The 27,647-nt window shown below is 38.4% G+C and overlaps 1 protein-coding gene across 1 annotated transcript in view; it reads right to left on the reverse strand.

Moving 5' to 3' along the window:
- Nucleotides 1-775: 775 nt before the first annotated feature.
- Nucleotides 776-27,647, reverse strand: part of vwa2 (von Willebrand factor A domain containing 2) — a gene marked incomplete at its 3' end in the record, with an annotated part of 45,604 nt that continues 18,732 nt past the window's right edge. The window contains exons 6-15 of the mRNA XM_052027638.1: nucleotides 25,507-25,701; nucleotides 24,379-24,512; nucleotides 23,401-23,533; nucleotides 22,446-22,501; nucleotides 21,542-21,649; nucleotides 16,825-17,403; nucleotides 13,442-13,993; nucleotides 8,179-8,301; nucleotides 3,642-3,707; nucleotides 776-813 (exon numbers count right to left, since the gene is read on the reverse strand). Coding sequence (XP_051883598.1) covers nucleotides 776-813; nucleotides 3,642-3,707; nucleotides 8,179-8,301; nucleotides 13,442-13,993; nucleotides 16,825-17,403; nucleotides 21,542-21,649; nucleotides 22,446-22,501; nucleotides 23,401-23,533; nucleotides 24,379-24,512; nucleotides 25,507-25,701 — 1,984 coding nt within the window. The remainder of the gene's footprint in view (nucleotides 814-3,641; nucleotides 3,708-8,178; nucleotides 8,302-13,441; nucleotides 13,994-16,824; nucleotides 17,404-21,541; nucleotides 21,650-22,445; nucleotides 22,502-23,400; nucleotides 23,534-24,378; nucleotides 24,513-25,506; nucleotides 25,702-27,647) is intronic.

Below are 27,647 nucleotides of genomic sequence, written 5' to 3' on the forward strand. Positions count from 1 at the left end.
GAGCTTGATTTGTTGGTGAACTTCTTGAAGATATAAAACAATGAGTAAAAATCTTGATCCAGTACATCCAACATTAACAGGTAAACATAAAAATGTACAAAGGTTAATATCAGATTTTATGTACAAAATACTTTAACATTATCATCATAAAATGATACATTGAGACGTTGTTAATAGGAATGTATCTTCAGTTTGAACTATACCAGACCAGACTGAATTCAAATTTTAATATGTCACAAGAAGGCTACATGTTTCTAGTTTCAGTAAACTGATCACTATGCTTTTAAAAGGAAACATCATCATTTCTTCCCATTAAAATTCCAAGCTTTGTTGAGAATCTTTTCTATTGCTTTCTTTTCTAACACTTAAAAATGACAGTTTGTGTGGTTCTCCAATAGAATTGTATTTTACTCTGTGGTCCAAGCAGAGATTAAACTAATCACCCAAAGGAGTATTAAATCATCTGCTTCACTCATTACATGCTGGTAGTTAGTCTATTTGCTTTTGTGGGAGGAAGGAAGAATTGTGCTAGTCACACCAGACCCATTATGCTCTCTCCTGTCAACTGGAGAAGAGGTAACCCTGCTTCAGCCTGATCTACAATGCAGTGTTAATGCATGACTGTAAAGATTGATTCTTCAGGTTGACAAATTCCTTTGTTCGGCATGGTAGTGTAGCGGTTAGCGTTATGCTATAACAGCGCCAGTGACCCAGGTTCAATTCCGGCCATTGTCTGTGAGGAATTTGTATGTTTTCCCCATGTCTAGGTGGGTTTCCTCCGGGAGCTCTGGTTTCCTCCCACATTCCAAATACGTACGGGTTAGGAAGTTGTGGGCATGCTATGTTGGCGCCAGAAGCATGGCAACATTTGCGGGCTGCCCCCCGAACACTCTTCGCAAAAGGTGCATTTCACTGTGTGTTTCGATGTACATGTGACTAATAAAGATATCTTTAAAATTCAAACTGTTCATTTAAATGTACTTCCACCATCCTACCAGTGGTGGCAATGTGGTATCCTTTGCATCTGGAATATTTTCCATCTCCCAGCACTTTAGCTTGTACCTCAGAAAAAAACTTCTGCTCCAACAAACACCACTTCTTCACTTCCTAATTTACTCCAGGATTTTGCTATGCTACAGTAACAATACAACATGTTCATTTTACAAAAAACACATATCCTGAAAACAGGGACTCAATTACATCAGCATGGCCTCTTTAACATTATTAGCTGTGCAGCTAAACCCACTTCACTCAAAGACTACATTTCATCCTGCATTGGCACAGGGGACTGACTTCCACACCAAGATTTTATTTCTAATTTTGTCTAGCCATACTAATAAACTGTATGTGGCACGCACTGCATTTTAGTTAACTCTATGCATGTTATCTACGTCTAATAATAAGGTAGCATGGTGTTGGATTCATGTCCCCTATGTGTGAATGGTCACCCAACAAACTTATGGCTGTGATTTGGTTAGCATCCGCACTCAATCCGTTGGCTCCATTTCATTGGAGGACAGTGCTCAGGGTGAATGACTTATCTTTGAGTGCCACAACCAATGTCAAGGTGATTACAAGAAAATATCCTATTAGACAAGACCCTGGAAATAATATGCAGCTGATTGACTTAAACAGCCATGCCACAAATGGTTGCTTTACATAAGATATTACAGTTTTGATGATTGTTCTCTTTAGTTCATTCCATATTTTTATTGGTTCTTTGTAGATATTCCTTAACCATGTATATTCTGTTCAGGAGCAATGTCTTGAAATTCATTGCACTGGTACTGCAAACTATTGGAAATCTGTACTGGGTCTTCCTCCTTACATTTTACCACCAATGAATGGCATCAAGAAAGACAGTAAGAGGAAGACACCCCAGAAAAGGAAGCCAAAGCAACTAAGACAAGAAAAGGCCTAAAGAAAGACAAATGCATCCGGAAAGGAAAGAGACTAGGAAGCACTTCTGGCATCAGGCAGTTGGGGTGGATTTTACACCTTAATTGTTTAGTAAATGGCATGCTATGGCTCCAAATAACTAGCATACACATCTGTAGTGTAATTGCATAGCAATGTTAAGTGGTACTTTCATCCCAATTCAGAATGCAATTCACTCAAGCCTATGATAAATACCTATTACATGATCAGCAAACATGGAATACAGATATTTTCAACAATATACAGTATAGTTTCAGGTTATACAGATAAGAATTCCAAATAGAGTGCACGGATTCACTCCAAATTATTTCTAGCGCCACTAAATCAAAGGAATGCCAAGAGATGTTTATGCAAAATAAGCTGTTAAATGTAATAGCATAAAGGTCTTAGAATTATCGAAACTGTGATTTAAAATATCCACAGTAGATTGTCAATAATGTCGAATAGCTTGTGTAACATTTATGATAACAATCAAAATTCCTAAACTTAATGCCTGGGTCTGTCACACAGCACAATTCAATATTATTCGTATAAGATTGGAGCTTTTCATTCCTATCCCAAATTTAGGGAAAAGTACCCACCTATGAGTAGTATGTAATCTGATCCGTATTGAAGTTATTAAACAATACTGTACATCAAATCTTTTAAAAAGGGAAATTTGGATTGAGGATATCAATATTGCTGGGTAAGTATAACAAGTAAAACATTCCAATGAATAACTCTTGCACAGATTTTTTCCATTGATGAATACTTTTAATGTTAACAGGTGAATTAATTTGCACGTATGTATTCATATTCAATTTAAGAGCCTTCAACCCTTGGTTAAACCTCATATTAATTTAAATTTGTAGTTTTGCAACTCTCCTAAAATGAAACACACCTCTATACGTTCAAAGGATCTGTCCTAGGCTTTGTACCTTTTGATCATGGAGCTTTTTTCAATCACTTTCTTGTTAATAACAGCTTAGTTAACTAACCAGAGGTTGTCTGGGTAAGCTCTGTGTTAGCTTGCAGTTAAATTACTCCCTTTTTACATATTTAACATGCATCACAGATCAAGGAACTCACCAATGTGACAAATCTACTCCCTTGATACACGAGGGTAATAAATTTCCAACTTTCTTTCAGAAACAAAACCCCATGAAGAAAAGAATACTACACATGCATTACTGTTCTGAAACCACAAGACCATGCAGTGTTGCATGAGAAATAATGTTTAAAAACTTGTATGACAAGTTAAATTTAAGTTAATGCTGATATTTCAAAATGTAGAACCAGATTCCCATGAATGTAAACAAAAGTTTGAACAGTTTGTGTAGTCATGTTGGAAGTCCACATGAACAATGAGGGCCTTTGGTTGAGAACCCATGCAGTAACCTGATTGTACAGTCAAATCATAGCTTAATAACAGTGTTCCCTTAAGAAATGTGGATAGCTTCTCAAATTGTCATTTGCCAGTTGTTTTGTATAAAACTTTGTTGGAACTAAAAGGAGTACAGGTATTCTGGAATCCATTTTAGTCACTTTAAAAAAAAGCAATAAGCTGTTGACACTGGGCTTCTTGACATTTGTTCTACTTCAGATCACATGCTCAGTGCAAACTGTGTGAAACAGGACAGGATGTTAAGGTAAAGTAACCTTGTTCTTTCGGTGTCTGCGCCTTCTGCGAAACCTTTTCCCTCTTCTGTTTAAGTGCCGCAGATGCCTCTGCCTGTGCTGCCTCCTGTGTGTCCTGGGGACATCTCCACGTGGCTCTGGATTTGTACTTCCTTCAGGAACAGCAATAAAGACAGCTTCAGATTTTTCAGATTTTAGTGAAATTCCCTTCCAATTCTTTCATTTGTACCATCACCGGCAACATATATGTTAAAGGGCTTCCAGCATCACACCCTGAGTAGGTTAAAGAAAAGGTCAATATATATGCCTGCAGCACTGATGCAATAAAGGTCACATTCTTGGGATACCTGAAACTTTGCATTTATACAGATTTATGTGGTATTGTTCAAGAGTTTAGGACATCCCAAAATACCTTACAGCCAATGAAGTGTCTTGCAATATATGTAGCCTCTGTTGTAATACAGGAAACACAGCTGCCAATTTGAACATAGCAGCTTCCCACAATCAGTGAATCGACAATGGCCAAATTGATGACCTGTCCCGGGTCCAGCATATAGATGCAATCACAAGGAAGGTACACCAGCATCTTTACTGTCTTAGAAGGTTAAGGAGGTTCAGCATATCACCGAACACTCTAACAAACGTGTACCGTTGGAAGTATCTTGACTGGTTGCATCATGGTTTGGTACGGTAATTCGAATGCACAGGAACGTAAAAAGCAGCAAAGAGTGGTGGACTTAGCCCAATACATCATGGGCACACTCCTCCCCTGCATTGAAAGTATCTACATGAGGTGCTGCCTCAAGAAGTCGACATCTGTCATCAGAGATCCCCATCATCCGGGCCATGCCATCTTCTCACAGCTACCATTGGGCAGGAGGTACAGAAGCCTGAAGTCCCACACCACCACGTTCCAGAACAGCTACTTCCCTTCAACCATTCGGTTCTTGAACTAACCTGCACAACCCCAAATCACTGCCTCAGTAATAGCAACACTATGACCACTTTGGCCACTTTGCATGACAATGGACTTGTTTTTTTTTGTTCTAATTGTGTTCTATCTTGTATAATTTATGTTTAATTTATGTTTTTTTGTGGATGTTCTGTATCTGATGCTATGTGCCTGTGATGCTGCTATAAGTAAGATTTTCATTGCACCTGTGCATACATGTACTTGTGCATATGACAATAAACTCAATGTTGACTTTGAAATAATCAGTTTGAATAATATTAGGTGAGGAATAAACATTGACCAGGACACTCCGTTTCTCTCCTTCAAGGTGTTGCCATGAGACCTTTCACACCGATCTCTGATGGCATCATAGTCAAAAAACAGCACAAGCTGTCAAAGGTCATCAGAAGGGTGCTGGGGGAAGGCCATAATATCTGTTGTCCCCCACTTGTGGTTATCAGTAGCCAACCGACTACTCCAGCACAAGGTTACTGCAGCTGTGGAGCCAGCTCAGGGTGAAGGTACAGGTAGCTGGCTACTCAGATCAAGTACAATCCAGCCCAATGTGGAGTGTGTCCAATCAAGTGGCCTGCTTTCCCTTCGACAGCATTAATCTTCCGGAGTGTCGTAGGACATGCACCCATCCAAGGCAATGAGTTCACGAATTGAACGTCATCTATTTTGTGATTCTTACCAAATGTTTCCCCTGAGTGATTCCCCATTGAGAGAGTGTGGGGGTTAGCCCCAGACTTTATCCGAGCATTGACAGAGCCTTGATACCTTCAGAGTAATTGAACACAGCCACACATTTCCCTACCACTATGCTGCTACTATATACCATATAATACTGAGAGGAATCAGGGTATACAGAACCATAGAGGTTTGTAACTGGTCATGAGATTTAGATTCATAAATAATGTGTTTTTGAAATCATGTTTCATTGTCAAATACACAGCATTCAGGATGTGACGACTGGGGCTTTGGTGTCATTGCATTTCAAATCATCACTCCAGTTTGAAGAACAGTAGCCACTGCTATGCAATGCCCAGCAATGAGACAAATAAATGCTGATTAATTTTAGATAGTGCGGTTTGAGATACAAACATTAAATAAGGGCTGGAGGAGCTCCTGGTCATACTTCAGTTAGTAGTATGATTATCTAATGTCCATCAGAAACAGTACCTCCAGTAAGCAGTGCCAAAACATCAGCCAATATTAGGTACCTCCAGCAAGTAGTGCAAAATGCCAGCTTCAGTTCCAGTGATATTATATATATGTAGACACACACACACACACACACACACACACACACACACACACACACACACATATATATATATATATATATATATATATATATATGTATATACACACACACACACACACACACACACACACACACACACACACACACACACACACACATATATATATATAAATATACAGCAAAACCATTTACTGTAATAATTTTTGCAACCTAAGGAAGTTTAGGAATGGGAGTCCAATAGGTCAATCGAACTTGATTCTTTGTCAGGGGTCAAACCCAGCTTGCTTGCCTGTCCAGAAACACCACTAGTATTTCCAGAATGGATTTTAAAAGGTTACTTCCCTTGGAACTTGCTACAGCACTCCATGACTTCAATGTGGCTTCCATCACTAAGTCTGCAATATTTAATGCATTTCTTGAATTCTGTATTAGCTCATAATGTTTTCCAGTTTTGGGGTGCTGTGTCAAATTGAGATCCTGTATTAGTTTCAGATTTTGTATGGTCTTGAGGTGAAACAACTTTCTTTTACTTTAAATCTTTTTTAAAACAGTAAAATGTGTCTGTTTTTTGCCAATTTCCATCATTACTTTGAGAATTTCAATTCAATGACTCCTATTTTCCAAAGATAACAAAGAAAAGTTTAACTTTTTTAGCCTTTCCACATAACCTAAACAATGTGTGGGAGTGTTGCAATTGTCAAAATGTCCTTACGCCTAAAACAACAAGGCCTCACATGCTGTCAAGCAGCAAGATTTCTCTCAGAGCTTGTTCTGTTTCAAATATACAGCAACTCTTCATGGCAAGGACTGGCTGCTGATGAATAATGTCCTAAATCCCATATTTGAACATGCATAAATCATATAAGTTAACATGGAGTTGTAGATTACTGAAATGTGAACTGTTCATAACATTAGGTTCCCAACTTCTCAGTGGATTTACTTTTTATAAACTGCTTCCACCCATCAATCCTTAAACAAAAGAGCCAACATATTCAGTCAGTGCTGACATTTCAGGTTCATAACCTTCCATCAGAAATTTAGAATTTGTTCCAAACTCCTGTGCATTGTCAGAGATATTAAAGGCCTAGGGAGAAGCTGTTTGTACTGGTATTACAAAGCTGGGAAATTGTAGGATGCCACAAGGCCAAGGAAAATAATTTTACAAACGGAATTGTAATTAAATTACCCACAAGAATGTTTGGGTGACAGTGAGAAATGTTTTTAAATTTAGGACTAAAAATTACTGCTGGAAAAAACAACAAAATAAAGTACGGAGAAAATGACTGAAGATTTATTCTGTGTGGAAGGGTAAAACTCTGATAATCCGATATGCTTTGTTGGTGCCAGGCTGGCAGATCTTCCAGACTATTGAAGGTTATTCCTATTAATATAGCAACACACTTTTGTTTATTGTTAGATGTTACACAGTATTACAATAAATTTTCCAGTCAACCCAGGGAGCACAGGAACCAGGGATCTGCTAAGATTCAGTGCAGAGTGGGAACCAGGGCCCCAGTGAGTTTCAGGGGAACCAGGGCCCCAGTGAGTTTCAGGGGAGAGTGGGAACCAAGGCCCCGGTGAGTTTCAGGTGAGTGTGGGAACCAGGGCCCCGGTGAGTTTCAGGGGAGTGTGGGAACCGAGGCCCCGGTGAGTTTCAGTGGAGTGTGGGAACCAGGGCCCTGGTGAGATTCAGGGGAGTGTGGGAACCAGGGCCCTGGTGAGTTTCAGGGGAACACAGGCAACATCACCAAGTGAGCCAGATGAACCACCGACATTTCCAAATAGTTGGATTATAAAACAACTTTTAGAATGGAAAACTAATTCGTTGCATTTTATAAAATACCGTTCATAACCAGAGATTTTACTGATGTATTTTATGGTCAATGAAATACATCTGAAGTGTAAATATACTGTATTTATGAATGATCAAACTATGAATTCACCACTTATGGCAAGTAGAGAAAATATTTTGAAACTTCCAACTTCACTACAAAATTCTCTGAATCATCAAGAACATTTTTTGGAGGCCTGTAGAACAACCTTCAATTCAGTAGGCATCTGGCAAATCTATGGATAGTTTCAAGTGTGGACTTGGTCAATTCCTGTGTTGTTTCTCTTATCTTTTGCTTTGTTTAGCTTCGTACATTCTTCCTGCTTTATCTACATAGTTGCTGAGTTATTTGCAGTTAAAAATGACAAAGACAGCCTCACCAGTACAGATCTGGCTTTGCACTGGCAAATCATACCTTTGAAGCTAGTAGCTGCTGCTGAAAGAAACTTCACTCTTGCCTTATCTAAAGATAAGAGACCTGATTGGCAGTGATAATAGAGAAATAGTTTATTGCACCAGCATTGCTTCTCAGACCAAGGGCTTAAAAACACAGCAGTTGAGCTGAATACTTACTGTGTTCACAGTGCACTCCTTCCCAGCCTTTGCATTCACAATGATATCTTGCAACGTGAAGTATGCACTCCCCACCGTTCATACATGGATTAGGTTTGCACAAATCGACTGGTTGCTTGGCCACTGTTAAGATAATGCAGAAGACTTGTTAAACAAAATGGTGTAGAAATATTTTCCATTAATGTAAGTCTTAATTTTCATCACCTTCTCGAAACGGCTCTTATCTTTCCTATGCATTCCATTTCTCTATCGTAAGCCATCTCCTTTAAGATGGCGCCGGAGCGTGGCGACACATTGCAAGCTGCTCTCTACAGATCTACTCATTACTCTTTCCTCTGGGTAATCAACCACCCTCATCCTTCAATCCCATCAGTCTTTAGCTTTTGAAAAGAAGGTGGTGTTGTTGGCAATTAATGTGTGATATTCCAATATTAATCAGCAGGCCGGGTATGTCAACCTACACAATTAGCATCCCATTCAATTCACAAAAGGGATTGAAAAATGTTGAGTAATTAATCACAATCAATGAGTGTTGCCAGATAAAACACTTGACATCAGCCCAAATATAACCTTACATACAGGAGTATGATTTGAACCTGCATTTATAAGAAAATAATCAATCTTAGGTCACTGTGTTTTGAAATATAACAATGCTCAGTAGAGAGTGCTAAAAATTCCCTGGGGAGATATGAATGTTTTTTCACTAAAACACTGAATAAAAGGAAAGCACACACAAGTCTCAATGTACATCAGGGTTCCAGTTGATTTGGCAAGAGACAAAATGCATCAATGTGGGCTGTTTAGTAGACCTGCACTGGGCAATTTTGCTCAAGTAATTATATTTGACTACAAGCTGGCTTCTTAATTTATGAAATCAAATCTTTCAAGAAGACCTTTTAATAAAAGTTACTCGATTATATTGGCTGCAATTATTAAGACAACCTTGGTCAACCAGAAAAAAAGTATGTGTTCTTAAAAGCTCTTCCCTGTGCTTTCAAATAATGACAAAAAAAAGAGATTTGCAGTTCTATAATGAAATATTATTCCAAATGTAGCACAGAGACTGAACAGCATTGCTCATCTGCTTAAATAAATACACTGGAAATTTGCAAGCTCCATAACCATATAATTCAAAATACACTTTGTGACTTGTACAGTTCTTAAAGAGGGTGAGTTTCCTTTAATGATCTATGATGTAAAATCATCTCATTTAGGACACAGACCAAAAGCTGTCTCCAAGTTTAAACAGGCTTAATCTTTTGAAGTACAAGGCTATACTTTCTGAAATACAAACACGTGGCTCCACCTAACTTTGTTGCAAAGTCAAATAAAGATCAAAGCTGAAAACTCACATAAACCAAATACATTTTCAAAGAATGTTTTGTTGTTATAAACCACAAATAAATTGGTGCAACAAACTCAGAGGGATCAAATAGCTCCTCTGGTTTTAAAGTAGCCTTGAATGGGTTACCATATGGCATTCCAACACCTTTACAAGTTGGACCATTCCAGGTCACCCTGGACACATTTTATCACACATACCAGCACACTGAAGTAAGTCTTTGGTTTAGTTATAGGTGGGAGTCAGAGGATTCAGAGTTTGAATCCTGACCCAGATGGTCCCAACAGGTAGAAATAAGACTTCCAGTTTCAGGTTCTGGATTGACATGGTGTGGCTGACCCTCCCTTCAATGCATGAGCAATTCTGCCATGCAGGACTAATGTCAGAGGCTTGAGTAGTGATAGGTAAAGAAGCATTCATGCAGCAATTTTATAAACATAGTCAGCACTTGGCAAGGATGGTAGCAGTGGCTAAATTACTAAACTGGCAATCCAGATGCTCAGATTGATGATCTGGAAACATATTCTAACTCCACCATGGCATCCTGAGAATATAACTTCAGTTAATTAAATAAAAATATAAAAGAAAGCTGGTATAGCGACCATTAAACTACCAACTGCGTGAAGACTTATTTGGTTCATTAACGTCTTTAAGGGAACAAAATATGCCATCTGTGTCTGGTCTGGTCTAAATTTGACTCCAGATTCTCTCTAAAGATCCAGCATGTGAATCATTCAAGGGCATTAAATGATGAGCCACTGTTACAGTCAGTGGCATCCACATGCCATAAAATAATTTCTTTTTAAAAAGTCTATTGATTCTTCTGTTTCTTGGATACACTATCACTCAAGTCTATCCAAGCATAAAGACTCTAAAAATAATAATTGCATGCTTTGCAAGCATCCATAACATAGTAATGCCCTTATAATACTCATTCCTTTCATTTGACATAAAGAGATTAGTTAGCCTGCATAACCTGCCACACTCTCATTTCAAAAACATGCAGGATATATTTTGGGTCAATAAATTTGTACTCAATTTTTAAATTATCCCTACTTTACTACTGAATGAAGTAGCCATATTGTCAAATTGGTCAAACAGAAACTATAAAAGTGGAAGATCCTGCCTGGTTACGTTCAAAGATTTAATTTCAACAATTTTCTTTACAATTAAAGAGGAGCCAGTACTGGAATGGCACTTGCATGCTTTCCCCACTTTAGTCACCATGAATCCCTACTGCTACTTTATTCATTACGCTATTTTTGATGGGCTTGGGGAGGACAAAGATGGTAACCGGGCACTCCATCAAGTTCCCATCTCCTTACGATTCCCACCCCACAACACCTCCCCCCCCCCCCCCCCCCCAACTCTCCAACCAAAACCAAATTACCTGGAACGTAGGACAGGAAGTGTCTGATCCAATGGCTGTGGGTGTGGATATCAGGGAAAATTGTGTCCAATATTTGAAACATTGACAACTCCTTTCCTCCCACAGATGCTGCTCAACCTACTGAGTTCCTCCAGCAGATTGTTTGTTGCTCCAGAGTCCAGCATCTGCAGTCTCTTGTGTCTCCAACATTTGTTTCCTGTTACTTGCCTACTTTGAACTTTGGCACTTTTAGGACCAGGCAGGCAACTATGCCCCAATAGCAGTTGTAGTAATGTATTTTAATTGGATTCTGGACACGTGCTCAAAAAGCCTACCTTTCCACAAGCTAAGAATGGCTCATAATTTGAAAAACTCTTACATCTTGGCAGGCAGCTTATCCAACTTTTTAACCTATATTGGTCTCAGCTGCACTACATTGCACTCTCATTCATAATAGGCTTTTCAAGTTTCACAGGGGGCAGGAATCTAGCATCCTTTACCCCAGTCAGACTGGTGATGATAGGAAGCCCAAGCCCCTCTCTTCAGAGTGTTGAAAAGTTATCTCAATGGTGTATGTAAGCTTAAGGATATTGGTGAATTAACTACTTATGCATTAGATAAAGCATTTGAGCTCCAAGAAGACGGAATGAAATCAGAGGAAGGAAAAATATATTGGAGATATAAAATCATAAAATTAATTGCATGTTTAAGTAAGCCAAGGTCACTGTGATTACAAGACAAATTGATACCAATGGCCACCTTAAGTAGCATTTGCGAAATTTAATCTTACCAGTAGGGAAATCACCTCGTCATAATTTACCAGATCTAAACTACTGTATTTTATTCCACACCCAATTAACTTTAATTAATCAGTTCACCATAATTTTTCAACAAATGCATTATCTTGTATTTAAAAGGAGTCTTTAAAAAAAGGGAGAAGTGGAGAGGTCTGGAATCATAATTCCAGAGCTTTGGTATACCAATGGTAGAACGGGAGGGCTAAAGAATTCACATTTGGGAGGTCACGAAGTTCTTGGTAGCTTGTAAGACTAGAGAAGGTTACAGAGGTTCACAGATTTGGTGAGATGGCATTCCATACCTAACTGGCTTGGTGCCGATAAGCTATACTCCTGGAACTCATTACTGACTGGGGATTAGTAATAAATTACTCATTCTTATACAATTATGTTTGCTGTGTGATATTTCCCCATGTCACTTTGAGACTATGAACCATCTGTGTCCATTTCCAATTCCAGATATGTCATTTAGTTATGTGGCCTGTGTCTTTATTGCAGCAACTGTATCTGTTATCTTTTTATTTAAATTTGCTTTTGTCGGTGCACCAAAATTGTTTCACCTGCATTTTCTATATCCATGTTGATGATGTTTAGTTCAAGTATTACCATTGAGTGTTGGTGTGCCAATGACTTCTGTAACTTTGTTATAACTTGATGACGGATGTAAATGCATTGTTGATATCTGTACTATCTGCCAGTTCTGTTGAGGCAGAAGGCACTGAGTACAGCCAATGGCCAAAACAAAGCCTGGTAGGAGTTCTCAGCTGGGAGTGCAGAAGGTTGTTCTAATGACAACAAACCTGGCTGTGAATGAGCAAAAAAAAATCAAGTGGGGGGAAAAGGGATAACTCATCCTTACTCTTTAAATTTGGGCTTTTTAAAATGAAAGTAAAAAATAAAAACAAAATTGGTTGTTTTATCACATGTGAACTCCCCCTGAACTCTTGAAAGCATGGACTTCTTACTGGGGTAGACTCTAGTGGATGCTTGGTGCTTTCCAGTATCTTTCCCAAGTTATTATTATTGAAATATATGCTTTTCCAATTAGCATTACTGGATATTCCAGTGAAGGGGAGGCATCAAAACCAAGCTTAAGATTCTCCTCATTTAGTGTTTCCAGATGCAGACTTGCCATAGGAATGAGATTCTTACATCCTTAAGATAGCCCTAAAGTCATACAGCATGGAAACAGGCCCTTCGGCCCAACTCATCCATGCTGACTGTGTTGCCCAGCGAGCTATTCCCATCTGTCCACGTCTGGCTCATAGCACTCCAAACCCTTCCTATCCATGTACTTATCTAGATGGCTTTTAAATGTTGCTAATGTGCCCACCTCAACCACTATTTCCGGCAGCTCATTCCAAATACGCACCACCCTTTGTGTGAAGAAGCTGCCCCTAATGTCCCTTTTAAATCTCTCGCTTCTGATCTTAAACCTATACCCTCTTGTTTTTAGCACCCCCTCCCTGGGAGAAAGAATGTGTGCTTTCACCCTGTGTACACCCCTCATGATCTTACATACCTCTATCACGTCACCCCTCAATCTCCTGCATATATGCCTCAAAAACCACACGTAGGGGTCCTATCACTGTACCAATTCACTCACAGTGGGATCGAATCAGGGCCTTTATTACAGCTTTTCTCTGGTACAGCTTTCTCAAGACAAAATCTTCTCTAGACCTTTGAGAGTCTTACTTTAATTAACAATCATGAATTAAATATTGGAAGTTCTTTTAGCAAGATGCACATAATTACCTTCACATATCCTGTGAGCAATGATTTCTTCAAAATATTTCAAATCCTCATAGGATGGCACAGTTATCATGTAATTAGCAGAGCCAGCAATCCTTAGCAATGATTCCTTCTGTGCATCACCAATTCCTGCAGCAAAAACTATGATGCCGTTGTTCCTCAGAGTCTGTGCGGGAACTACTGCATCATCGGTGCTTGCGCCATCTGTAAGGACCACCACTACTTTATTCACACCGGGTCGGGCTCCTTGTCGGATACTCATGACATCATCGTAAATGTGAAGTAGAGCACTGCCAGTGGAGGCGGTTCCACCCAAATAAGGAGCTAAGCTGATGGCCTTCTGGAGGTTAGTGCCTGAATCAAATGCATCAAGGCCAAAAATTGTCCTCGAACTGCTGCCATAAATCACAAGGCCGACCTGGGTAACGTCACGATTTATTTCAAACTGCATGATGACAGTTTTCATAAAATCCTTCACCTTATCAAAATTGTGCTTTCCAACTCCAGAGGATGCATCCAAAGCAAAGACTAGATCTAAGGGCTGGGATAAGCATCCTGCACAGAAAGAGAGAGAATACAGAATTAGAAATTTCCGGTAAGGTAATGGTTTCCACTGACTACCCTGTTACAAAGCAAACAAAAACAAGATAGGCTCTGGAGAGATTTAGTCGCCTCTTCCACTTGTAAACATATGAATAGCAACTAAAACAACCTCTTTAATGTCAAGAATGTCACACTGCACTTTTCAAATGAGCCAGAAGAAAACAAATGTCAAGCCAGGAAAATAGATTACAAAGCATGACCCAGGAGTTCGATCAAGCCATGGATTATATAAAAAAAGGATTTTTGCAAGTCAAGAGGGGGACAGAGAGTTTTAGGGTACAAATTCCAAGCAACAGGCTGTGAAATTCCAGTGCATTGAAAGGAAGTTTAGTGCATATAAAGCCAAAGTCCACAGATCTGAGAATATAGGGATGTATCCAGGGCAGGAGGAAACTGCAGGTGTAAAAATGAGGAAAGGATTTGGAGTGATCCAAAGACAAGTGATGATGGGAGGCCAGTGCTGTTCAACAGAACAATGGCAGTGCTGCAAGCAAGTTTTTCATTGTACTTGTACATCGCCATACTTGTGACTTGACAAAGTGAGGCAGGATGCATGTTATGGAGTACTCCACAAGTTTTACAGTCATGAATGGCATTGGATATGAAAAGCATGGAAAGAGTTAAACCTAGAGATTGTTACATGCATAACAATTTCAAAGATGAAGGGCAGAGGAGTTAAGGAAGTTAAGTTAATGAAGGGTTAAGGAGGTCAAAGTATGGTATCTGAAACTAAGTTTGGGGATTAAAGAGAAGAGGGGAAAAAAAAGTTCCAGAGGAAGGAAACGAAGTATTCTGGAGCCTAAAGATGACGATCTTGTTTATTCAGATATGTATCACAACATCCAAAGAGATTGAACATTGGATAAGTAGTTCCAATAACATCAAGTAGTTTGAGGACTGAAGATAACCCCTTGCTCCTGCCAAGCATCAACATGTAGGTGAGGAAAAGTGCCAAGGTCAGAAACTGCAGGAGTTCTGAAGTTGATGGTCAAGGGTAAAAGGAAATACACTAGATACCTTTAGACTGATAGGAATAAATTACATGAGCATTTTTCCATGAAGTTGAATGACAGCAGGAAACAGATGGAGGAGAACAGCAAAATGTTGTGGAGAGACTTGAAGGCTGAGCAAGTGTCACACAGTGATGGTGACAAGGGTGATGGCTGTTTTGATGTTGACCCAGAATATTCCTGACTGCACGAGATGTTAGAGAAATAATATTCCTGAAGATGGAGAGGTTTTTGGCAAAAGTAGAAGGGTCAAGGATACTTTCCTTTTAAGAAGGAAGTTTTATTGAGTAAGTGTTCAGCTCGCTTATTAAAACAGATTGGTACTTTTCTCAGGATGTTTGTAATGCTAGAGCGTAGAACAGTAAAGTTATTAACCAAATCTGTGAATGCATTCCTTGCATTTTCTTGTAATGTGGGTGTTATAAAAGGCTTGCATGTTTTGTCTGACAAGTACAATATTTTGTCTGACAGACAACCTGCGAGATCCAAATCAAAAAGTAGTGCATTATACATAATGTTGAGTGAATGTGATGATATTTGCATTATTCAAAATCTTCAGCTTTAACTCTCTATAAAGTGATTGTACAATTAATGTGAAATGGAAGACAAATAATTCCACAGCTTTGATTAAAAGTCATAGTGCTGACACTTTGCTTCCAAAATTCACTTCCTTAATAGAATATATTACAGCATTCCACTTTTATCACATTCAACAGAGGACAATTCTCTTCCCCATCATTTGTGTACTTTTTGCCTATATTTAAAAAAATCCCTTGTCCTCTCTTATTAGGTTTCCTGGTCCCCTGATTGGCAGGGTAGGCAAACCAACTCATTGGGCTACATCACCACAGCCTGTGACCAGCCCCCAGATGTAACGCACAAAAAGCTAGAGGAACCCTGCGGGTCACGCAGCATCTATGGAGGGAAATAAACAGGCGACATCTCGAGTTGAGACCCTTCACTTGGACTGAAAGATAGAGGGAGATGCCCAATATAAAAAGATGGAGGGAGCGGGTGGAACAAGAACTGGATGGCGAAAGGTGTATCCAGGTGAGAGGCGTGATAGGCAGATGGGGGAGCGGAGAGTGGGAATAACGCCAGAAGCTGGGAGGTGATGGGTGGAAGCGACAGAGGCTAAAGATGATGTAATCTCATAGGAGAGGAAGGTGGAGCATGGGATCAAGTAAGGTGGAAAAGGAGGAAAACGGGGGCAGTGGGAGAGGAGGGAACAGTGGGAGGTGTGTATGGGTAATGGGTAGATGGAGAGAGTGGAGGAGGGGAAAGAGACAGGGCTGGGTAGATCAGGAGGAGAGAGAAAAGGGACAGAGGGAGAACAGTTTACCGGAAGCTGGAGAATTCAATGTTCAGGCCGCCGGGTTGTAGACTACCCTGGCGGAACATGAGGTGCTGTTCCTCTAGTTTGCATTTAGCCTCATCTTGGCAGTAGTGGAGGCTGAGGAAAGAGATGACAGTGTGGGAATGGAGAAGGGAATTAAAATGGCTGGCAACCGGGAGATCCAGACAGCCACTAAATATAGATTAAGTCTTTCTTCTCTACAGAGCAATGTGTTCTCTCTACCTTACAACTTCAGTGAGCTCACTTACTTATCATGTGTGGGACTGATTCTTCATCTATCAGGCTCATTGTACCTTTATAATGTAATGGTATGTAATGCAATAGTACCATTCATGGTGTCATGGTACCCTTCTTCAATTTTGCCATAGTGTTATTAGTCAAGTCAAATAAAGAACAAATTAGGAAAGTGCTTATACCTTGATCTTCAATGCTGCAGATTTTTGTTCTTATTTCAGGAATCTTGTTGAAGAGATGCTGGGGATTTGAATATATGACAGTACGCTGGGGATTTCCTGTAATTGCCACCAATTCAGACTGAAGACTGTGGCTGCCAACAGCAAGAAGGAATACCTCTCGCTCTCTGGCATACCTGGCTGATTCAGCTACGGAATCGTCTGCTTTTGAGTCTGTTAGCAGAATTAAAACATGGGGGCGGTCCTCCTGAACGTGTGGAACTGACGGTCTAGTTTTAAATCCAATCTGGGTAAGGTATTGCAAAGCTTTGCCAGTCTTTGTGCTGCCCCCTTTAAAACGCATCGATTCGATCTTACTAACAACATCTGATACATCCTGGTACAGTCCCATAGCCAGCTCCATTTGAACTCCATCACTGTATTGTGCTACACCAACATTAATTTGACGCTCTGGAGTCAGCACAACCTGCAGAAATCTTTTCACAAAGGCTTTGTGCTGGAGAAATCCTTCAAGGGATGTTTTGGTAGAGCCATCAATTAGCAGCAAAATATCAACATTGCATTCAAGGCCGTGCTGTGGAGCTGTTAGAATAAAAAATATAATAACATAGAAGCACCAACTGTGGCAAAGCTTAACTAATTCCATGAACAATCATCCTTTTGTCCATTCAAAAGGATGATCTTTCACACCAGCAAAATATAAAAAATTCATACTAAAATGAACTACACATCAATGGAAAGTCAACATTAATAGCACTACTGTGGAACAAACTCAAACACAATACTGTGTTATATACAGTGGCATGCAAAAGTTTGGGCACCCCTGGTCAAAATTGCTGTTACTGTGAATTGCTAAGCGAGTAAAAGATGACCTGATTTCCAAAAGGCATAAAGTTAAAGATGACACATTTCTGTAATATTTTAAGCAAGATTACTTCTTTATCTCCATCTTTTATAGTTTCAAAATAACAGAAAAGGTAAAGGGCCCGAAGCAAAAGTTTGGGCACCCTGCATGGTCAGTACTTAGTAACACCCCCTTTGGCAAGTATCACAGCTTGTAAATGCTTTCTGCAGCAGGCTAAGAGTCTTTCAATTCTTGTTTGGGGGATTTTTGCCCATTCTTCCTTGCAAAAAGCTTCCAGTTCTGTGAGATTCTTGGGCCATCTTGCAAAGTTCTCCAAACTTTCCTGCATCCTCACCACAAAATTCAGCGTCAGAAGCTTGCAAAGGAACATCTAAACAAGCCTGATGCATTTTGGAAACAAGTCCTGTGGAATGATGAAGTTAAAATAGAACTTTTTGGCTGCAATGAGCAAAGGTATGTTTGGAGAAAAAAAGGTGCAGAATTTCATGAAAAGAACACCTCTCCAACTGTTAAGCACAGGGGTAGATTGATTATGCTCTGGGCTTGTGTTGCAGCCAGTGGCACAGGGAAAATTTCACTGGGAAGAATGAATTCGATTAAATACCAGCAAATTCTGGAAGCAAACATCACACTGTCTGTAAAAAAGCTGAAGATGAAAAGAGGATGGCTTCTACAACAGGATAACGATCCTAAACACACCTCAAAATCCACAACGAACTGCCTCACGAGGCACAAGCTGAAGGCTTTGCCATGGCCCTCACAGCCTCCTGACCCTAAACATCATCGAAAATCTGTGGATAGACCTCAAAAGAGCAGTGCATGCAAGACGGCCCAAGAATCTCACAGAACTGGAAGCTTTTTGCAAGGAAGAATAGGCAAAAATCCCCCAAACAAGAATTGAAAGACTCTTAGCCTGCTGCAGAAAGCGTTTACAAGCTGTGATACTTGCCAAAGGGGGTGTTACTAAATACTGACCATGCAGGGTGCTCAAACTTTTGCTTCGGGCCCTTTTCCTCTTCTGTTATTTTGAAACTATAAAAGATGGAGATAAAGAAGTAATCTTGCTTAAAATATTACAGAAATGTGTCATCTTCAACTTTATGCCTTTTGGAAATCAGGTCATCTTTTACTCGCTTAGCTACTTACAGTAACAGAAATTTTGACCGGGGTGCCCAAACTTTTGCATACCACTGTATTGTAATACACTAATAATAGATGCATAATTGTCAGTATAATGCATGTGTTCAATTTCTATACAACTTTCTGTTAAAGACGTTCTACATTTCAGTCCTCTTAAAATGGGATTTCCTTGAACTTTTCATTTCATTAAATGCAGGATTATGAAAGAGTTTAGTTGGGCTCCAACTTTTAGGGCTGCAATATCAAATCTTTGACTGGCCTGCAACCTTACTCATTACTCTAGTATTGCTGTATAATATTCAGCCAGTGAAACAATGTCAACTTTTTAAGTGCCAAAACAATCAGTGAACAAAAGGCCTAAAGCTTAAAAGATAAAACATAATTAACATGTATTTTGAAAGAAAGCTTCCTTCCCTCGAGGAATGTGATTTCAAACGACTGTTCTCCTGTGACTGTGTTAAAAGAATGGCATCAGATCACACATTGCCAGCAGACAAATAGGCAGAATACAGTTAGATACCAATCAATTAGCTGATAAGGTGGCTAATCAGATACATTTCATAAATCAGTATTTTTCTGATTAGTGGGTATAAAAGGACACTAAAAAAATTAGCCAGAAAACCTCTGCCCAGATAAAGATTCCACTTAGTTCAGGAATTTTTTTCAAACCATAACATGTTGGTCTAATGGCAATCGATAGTGCATGGCCTGTGGCTAAACTATATACAACAGGAATACTTTCAGGCTATCATCCATTGGAAGTGCTTATTGGCAATTCATGCAAGAGTAGTAATACACAATATAAATGGAAATTAGTAAATGAACCTTCATGCACATTTCTTACTGATGTCAAATGGACACTTTGCTATTTTAATCTGGCAATAATCCAAAGAGCAGCTGTTTTTCCAATGTTAACTGTGGCTGCTGATGCAAGTTTGCAAGAACTGTAATGTTGTGCCTAATGGGAGGATTAGCAAGTTTAAATGTAATTTTGTGTGACAATTATGTGACATCTGTGATTGCCTTTGTCACCAGTCAATCATAAACGTATTGAGAAAGGGCATCAAACTGAAACATTACTTTTGTTTCTCTCTCCAGAGATGCTGCCTGGCCTGCTGAGTATTTCTGGCACGTTCTGTTTTTATTATAGGCATGTATTGATTCATAGGAGCATAACAACAGTGAAGACAAGTCAAGAGCCATTCCCTCACTGGGAGGAAAATGTCTTCCTTTAAAACTGTGTCACCTGAGCCAGCTAGTAGGTTATGTAAACTGACAGCAAGCTGACAGAGAAAAGTGGCCACCCAATGTAGAATCCATCCCTATTTTCCATGAACTCAATGGCGAAAGAGGCAATCTCTGTTCAAACAAACTGGCTGTTTTCTAGTATGAGAAGCAGTTTCCCAGGATCTTCACAATTTTGATAAATCTGGTGAGTTTACACTGCATCTAAAATGAAAAGGTTATACATGTGGGCAAATGGGACTGATGGAAAGGTTCTGAATAGCAGCACAAATGGGCTTCTTCTATACCGCAGAAAATACAAAATAAGTGTACTATGATAATACAATGACCATTTGCCAATGATATTAATAACTTCTAAGTGTGGCATCCTCCTTTAAAGTGAAGTAGCAGGGTATAATATGTTGCATCATGATTTTAAGTTTCATTAATATTTTATGTATCAGAAAGTCTACAGTTTAATTTTCCTAGATGAATTCAAGTACAGCAATTTCAATGTGCTATTCTCAGTCAGTCTTGAGACACAGATTTTGCTCAAAGTACAATCTTCCACATGAAAAGCATGTGGTTTTCAGCACTCCGCTGTTTGTTCAAAGAATGATGGATCAATTTTAGGTTTACATCAATGTACAGTACTTCAAACAAAAATTAGAACAGAAAACGCTAGAAAAACTCAACAGGTCAGTCAGCATCTGTGGAAAGAGGGACAGTCAACATGTCAGGTCCCACACCCTTCATCAGAATGGAGAAAGAAAAAAGTTAGTTCAGGTAGCAAAGGAGGCAGGGAAAAGCAATTGATGGAACATAGGGAATTTCTCTGATAGGGTGAAATAATGTGGCATTTCAGGAGCAGCTAAGATCAGTTTCCTTGTCTGTGTAATGTGTTGCTAATTTTGTATAGTCTGACCGCGCAAAGAAAGGAAAAATAGGATGGCAGGCAAAAATAGCTAGATCTTATATAAACAAAATGAAAGAGTGAGTTATCTACAGTTGGAGAATTCAATATTGAATGCTGCAGGCTATACCTTGCCCAAGCAGAAGATGAAGTGTTGATTCTTGAGCTTGCATTGTAATAGTGTAGGCAGCCACAAATAGAAAGCTCATACTGGGAAGTGGGATTGAACCAATATTAAATTCCTTAACTTTAAATAACTTGTTCTTTCTTTTTGTTAATATGAGAACTGGCCATTTTCCCCCACCATCCTTTCTTTCTTTTTATATGATTTTTTTTCTGTCAGACTATACAACACTAGCAACACTGAATTTTCATTTTTTTTTCAGATTTCCAGCATCTGCATTTTTTAAAATCTTCATTTCTTATTTCAAACAAAATCTGTGAGCTGCCAGTTTAATTGAGCCAGATTTGTAAGTATCTTTCAGACTGAACAGGGCATGGATTGATGAAACAGAGACATCAGCTGAACAATTTTACACACATTTGGGGAAAATATAAAAAAGGTAAGATCAATTTACCACAATTAAAATCTTCTCCAAATGCTGCAGGGCAGACACAGTGGTACTTTTCAAAGTCCTCTGAGATACATGTGCCTCCATACTGACAGGGTTGTGAATCACATGGATCTGTAAAGAGTTTTACATAAAATATTGATAAGACATTCAAAGACAGTACAATACCTTAATCTCTTTGAAAAGGAAGCAATTCAACTAACATGCAAATTCTTGAACTAAAGAAAAAGCTGTTCATCAAATGTACAGAAAATGTTCCTGTGAATAGAAATATCTTGTTAATATTCAACATTGAATTGCTGAAAACATCACTCTAAAAATATTCTTAGCAATCTCATTTAGAAAGTTGGATATTTCATGCTGATTCTAACAAGCAGCCTGAAGAATAACCAAAAACTGATTGATCTTGCACCACATGGTTTTCTTGAACAGTTAACTTTGATTGGTTTGACACTCTAGTTAAAAGCAATTAGTCTTTGTGACTTTAAAGCATTATATCTTGTATGGTATAAAACCACAGTCCTTATGAATTGCTAAATCATTCAACTTATCAAGTGCAATGCAAAAGATCTGAGGGCATAGTTGTGGATCACTAATTCCAATTTATGAACCTGAGATAATTGATGTGCATTCTTTTATGTTTTATTTTAAAGTTGTGTTTATTTACACTGATTAGATTTCAGGCTATCGCAGAGACTAGTTATATGAATAAATACATTAGCATAGAATAATCTTCTCAACCTTATAAAACAATGTTATAGAAGATACAATAGCACTTAATAAAGTGTTTTACCACAGACATCTTTCATATCATTTAAATTAATCAAGAAGGAAAATATTCCACTTAAACTACAAAACTAACCATTCGTCTTGGCTAACATGTGAGAAAGTATATTCAAGAAATAAATACCTGGGCATGTGGTTCTGTAGCATCGAGCAAGATGTGTCTTATAAACCCGCTTCCAACTGCAAAATAATATAATTTCTGTGAGCACTTATTAAGGTATTTCCATGCATAGAATGTAGAATATTATGGAATACTATTCAGAGTTTTGTACTCTCTTTCTACTTTGGAACTTCCGCTAAGTGATTAATTCTTTAGTAATTTTCTAAATTCATGCATAGTGTGAAGTTTGCAACAACAACAAAATTCCACAGTAGAGTAGTAAGGGCATATGGAACTGTAGTATCATAGTATGTATGAATCAGGATGGACCAAATGATCTTTCTCCTCCAAAGACATCTTCTGGTAGCCTTTTGAAAGCTCGTAAAAGCCTTACTTGTGATTTTTTTTCACAATGTCTTTTAAAAATTTATATATATTTAACTGTATTCTCTATCATACGGTTTGTCACTTCTCCAGAAACACTCTAACATTATCAAATAGAACCTACCTCAAACAAATCACTGGTGACTGTAATGATCCTCCCATGCACCACCAATTACTCACTAATTTGATCCTGAATAATGGATTCTGTGTGTTTTTCCATAGCTGATATTAGGCTAACAGGTTCACTGATAGTCTTTTCTGTTCTCCCAACTTGTTACAATGTCTACCCTCCAGTACCTACCATAATCTTCATATTTAAAGAGCTCAGTGAAATGATAGTGAGAACCCATTATCTCTTCCCTTCCTCCAGCAGTTTAGAGTGCCTACCATAAAGAACATGATTTATCTCCCTCAACATTTGATTGCTAGTTCAGCACTAATTTTTTTTCCATCCACTTCTCTCAGAAAGTATCCTCTCACTCATCAAGGGAAAAGCAATTGGACAATTTAGTAAACTTCAGCAGGATCAGTTCATATATAATGCCTCAGAGTGCTTTTTTTTCCATGGTCAAGTTTCAGGACATAAGTTACTAACGTGTAATAAGGACACAGTGTTGAGAAAGGTCCACCATATCCATATGATCCCTTCCAGCACATGAAATTCCCTTTGAATTCCTTCACTGTTTCTAGAGATTTACGTTGACAAACATGGGATTCAAGTTTACAAGCTGAAAAGAAGCACATTGCAAAATTTTAATCATACTTAATAATATATGAAGACTCTTCTCACAAGAAAATGTATATCTTTTTAAGGTGTAGAAACCCAGCAGTGGGTGGGAAGATTTTGATAAGGCTAAGGGGGGTATTTGTGCTCCTTGCGGTCCCACAGAAGTCAAATCTGTCCCATCTGCATAAATCCTCCCTAAAAGTTATGCTGATGTCTTGCAAACAGTGAAGGGCCACACTTACATTTGTTTAGCTTCAGACAGAAAAGCTAACTGGCCAGATTAAGGTTCAATCCAAGATTCAAATCAGCCTGTCATTAGGCAGGACTTCCATAAACAATTCTCCTTGCCACTCACATTTCAGAATTGTTGGGCAATAGTTGGGCGAAAGCCTCCCAAGTAATTTATTTTACTGTTGGTTTCTACAAAAAAGTTGGCATATTTTGCTTTTTTATAGTATGCTTCAAAACAGATACCCTAACATAGATTTGACGGTAATTGTGGATACACGAACCGCTATTGCTGAAACTGTTGCACAAAGCAAAGCTCCTGCTTTATACATAATAAAAGAGGAAAACAAAAACATTCTTGGATGGTTGAAGTCGTACTTGAGAAAAATGAAGTTGCTTTGTTGTGCATTGAATTTAAGTGTGATTTTTCAAACTGACAGTCAGCACATAAAGAAATAGAATATTTTTTTAATATGTAATGTTTTAACAGTATTCCAAAGTAGTCAGAGCAATGGCAGCCTTACCACAGGCTGAGCAATTGGACATCTATCAATCACTTAATTAAGTTATTAAGTTAACCCAGATTTAGGACGTTTGTTAAAAAGTTATGTGTATTACCTGGTGGGATAGCAGAACAGACATCAGAGCTGGTCAATGTTGTGTACAGACCATTAACAGCATCATCAAAGTGCTCTGCAAACAGCACATGGCTCTCTATGGGTTCACTAGCTAGCAAATTCAACTCCTCCCATCTGTGAAGAGAGCAAGAATTACAATGGAAATCAACTAACATTCTGTTACCACCATGTGGTCATATTGGTTTAACGCTTGATGGGTATAATAGAAAAACAACATCTGGATATTGTTTATAATTCATTCACAAACAAAAAGCTGGCAAAATGTTAAAAATGTTAAATAGTCTTAGAAAATAAATTTAATAGGCAGGATAGAATTTTGAGCAAATTAGATTATTTAAGCAAAATAATTGAATGCTTGTAATGTGCATATCCTTCCCCTTGGTAAAAAAAAAGTGTTCAAAGGAATGGAAACACCTATGAAAATATAACAAAATTGCAAGTGCTGGAAAGGGTCTATGACCTGCAAAATTGACTCTGTCTCTCCTTCACGAGGGTGCCTAACCTACTGAGTATAAGGGTAGAAACACCAACTTGCCTCTGGATATACAAGGTAGAAAACACTAATATAAAGCTCACTCATGGTTTAGTTATCTTACCTATAGAACAATTCTTCCTTCTAAATTAAAAATTAATTTGAAGCCTGACTTCCTAGCTTCCAAGTCCCTAGATGTGAAAGATACTGTGAAAGATTCTCACAGGGAAAAGTTATTGGGTTCAGAATCCATACTGGTTCAAAAATGAACTCTTAGTCCATGCATTTTAATCTCTGATGCGTACAGATTCAAACAACCATTCATCCATCAGCCCAGCTGAGAAGCAGTGGGACAACGTACAATATTTCTCTAACATCAACATGGATGTTTGTTATGCTTTCTTCAAAAGGATATAATCAGCAAACTTTTATTTTCAACAACGGAATCTTTTAAAATAAAAAGTGAACGCATAATGGAAAGAATTATGACTTTAATGTCACTAAAAATTCATAAGCTATGAATTTCCCCTCAAAAATGCTATGTTAAGCTCAGGTATGAAATTTCCTGGGGAAATGATGCTTGACATTATTGCTGGACAGTCATTCCTGCCAAACCTTTGCAAGAAATCTCCTTACCTTGGAAACTTCACTCCAATAGCAAACACAGTTATTCCAGTTTCTTTCACTTGTGCTGCTACTTCTGCCACATTACCCTGAGATTTACCATCAGTAAGAATGATAAGAATTCGAGGAACAGATGCATTTCTTGCATCTGTAAAACCTTCTTGAAGAACGTATTTCAAAGCCAGGGCAGTCTGTGTACTTCCACCCCTGAGTTAATAAAGCAAATACATTTAATGAAACCATTGGGCAATAACACAAGTATTCATGTTCTTTTCAGACCTATATTTATTCATACTTTGGAAACAATTAGTGATCTTAAAACACAATTTGTGCATTCCATTGTATCTGCAATTGCGATATAAATTTGCCAATGTTGGGGGGAGTAACCATTAAAATTGAAGCTTATCTGGCATTATAAATGCTCATTTTACTTTATGGGAAAATGTTCCAAACATATTTAAAATGGGTTTTTATATGTCTCTACATGTGGTCAAGAAATATAATCCCATCCTGTTTGAAATCAGCAACAAATCTGCTCTTAATTAAAAGTCAGAACATTGTTGACAGGTATTAGAATGGAATTAAGAAGATTGCACAGGCTCAGGCAATGGCATAGGCTCACTGCCAACTAACCAATTCTATTCACCTTGTGTTCCTCAAAGAAATGGCAGCATTACTTTATTAAAGGAAAACTTGCTTGTGGATTGCCGCAATTCTCATTCACGTTTAAATATAAATTTACATTCATTTGGAAAATTTCTGTTAAGTTTGTACTAAAGTCTGCCCATTTTAAGAATATATATTTCATATTTACTGTGAAATAATAATGCCAACTTCTTATGACATACAGATAATTGCAAAGTAATTAGATAGTAGCCAAGATTAGAGTTCATTTCCCTCTTCTTCCCCATCTCCCCACAGAAAAAAGACAAATAGCACATGGGTCATAATAATATTGTTTATTTATGATCATTGCTGTACTATTTTAAGAATTGCATTATCTGACAAGGCACTCTCTGTATACTACATGACTGGTTGTCCACATGTTATATCAATTGAGAGCCTCATGCCCATGGTTTAGTATTTGGATCTTGGCACAAAGACTAAATTTAATTCCTTCATCAGAACAGAACCAGTCTGCCTGTGTGCAAATAAGCCATTGCAAGGATGCTGTCCCTCACTACAAGCTTTTCTTTTGTTTAGTAAAATACCCTTGTTAATTTGAATCACTGGCTATTTTCCAGTATCTTACACCAAAAGAGATAATGAGATATTGTATGAGAAGAGCTGGCCAATAAAAGTATGAAATTTAGATTCTGTGCCTGGATCCAAATACTAAACCATGGGCATGATGTCTCTCCACTGAGACAACACGTGGACATGAGCCGTAAGACAACCAGCCATATAATTTAACTGAGATAACATACAATGGAACAAATACTCTGCATGGAGGAAACAGTTAACACTGTATTGAGCTAGTTTTGACAGAGAAACCAGAACAAGAGAAAATTAAGATGTCATTGCATTTCCTTGGTTACAAGGAGAGAGAAGTATACCATACAATAATCACCCCAAATGAGACCCCAGAGGATGATTTGGAACATTACAAGAACATTGCAGCCCACAATCTTTTCAACAATCTGCATTTCTATGGTCACCATTACAAAATGTTTTGTTTTTAATTCCAGATTACTAACTGAATTTAAATTCCAAGCTGCAATTACATCTTACGTCAATGGATTGCTCGTTCAGGCTCTGGACTACTAGTCCTGATGTTCTTTTTCCATTTCGTTTTTCATTATGAAAGGAGGGACATAACATATATGATATGGATAATTATGGCTAACAATCATTACCATCTTAAGACTGTATTACTCTAAGAAATGTACCAGGTGACAAGCTGTTATCTGTACATTGCAACAATACATGGTGTGGAATTAGGCAGAACCAGTCTGCCCGTGTGGAAGTCAGCCATTGAAAGGATGCTGTCCCATACTGCAGGTTACGCAGCTTCCTGATGAGGGAATATATTGCCATTCCTTCACTGATGATGGATCCAAATCCTGGAACTCTCTAGCAAACAGTATTGTGGGAGTACTTTCATCAATGTCCAAGAAGGCACTCATCACCACCATCTAATGACAGTTAGGGAT

Source organism: Pristis pectinata, chromosome 12, assembly GCF_009764475.1.
Source record: "Pristis pectinata isolate sPriPec2 chromosome 12, sPriPec2.1.pri, whole genome shotgun sequence".
NCBI lineage: Eukaryota > Metazoa > Chordata > Chondrichthyes > Rhinopristiformes > Pristidae > Pristis > Pristis pectinata.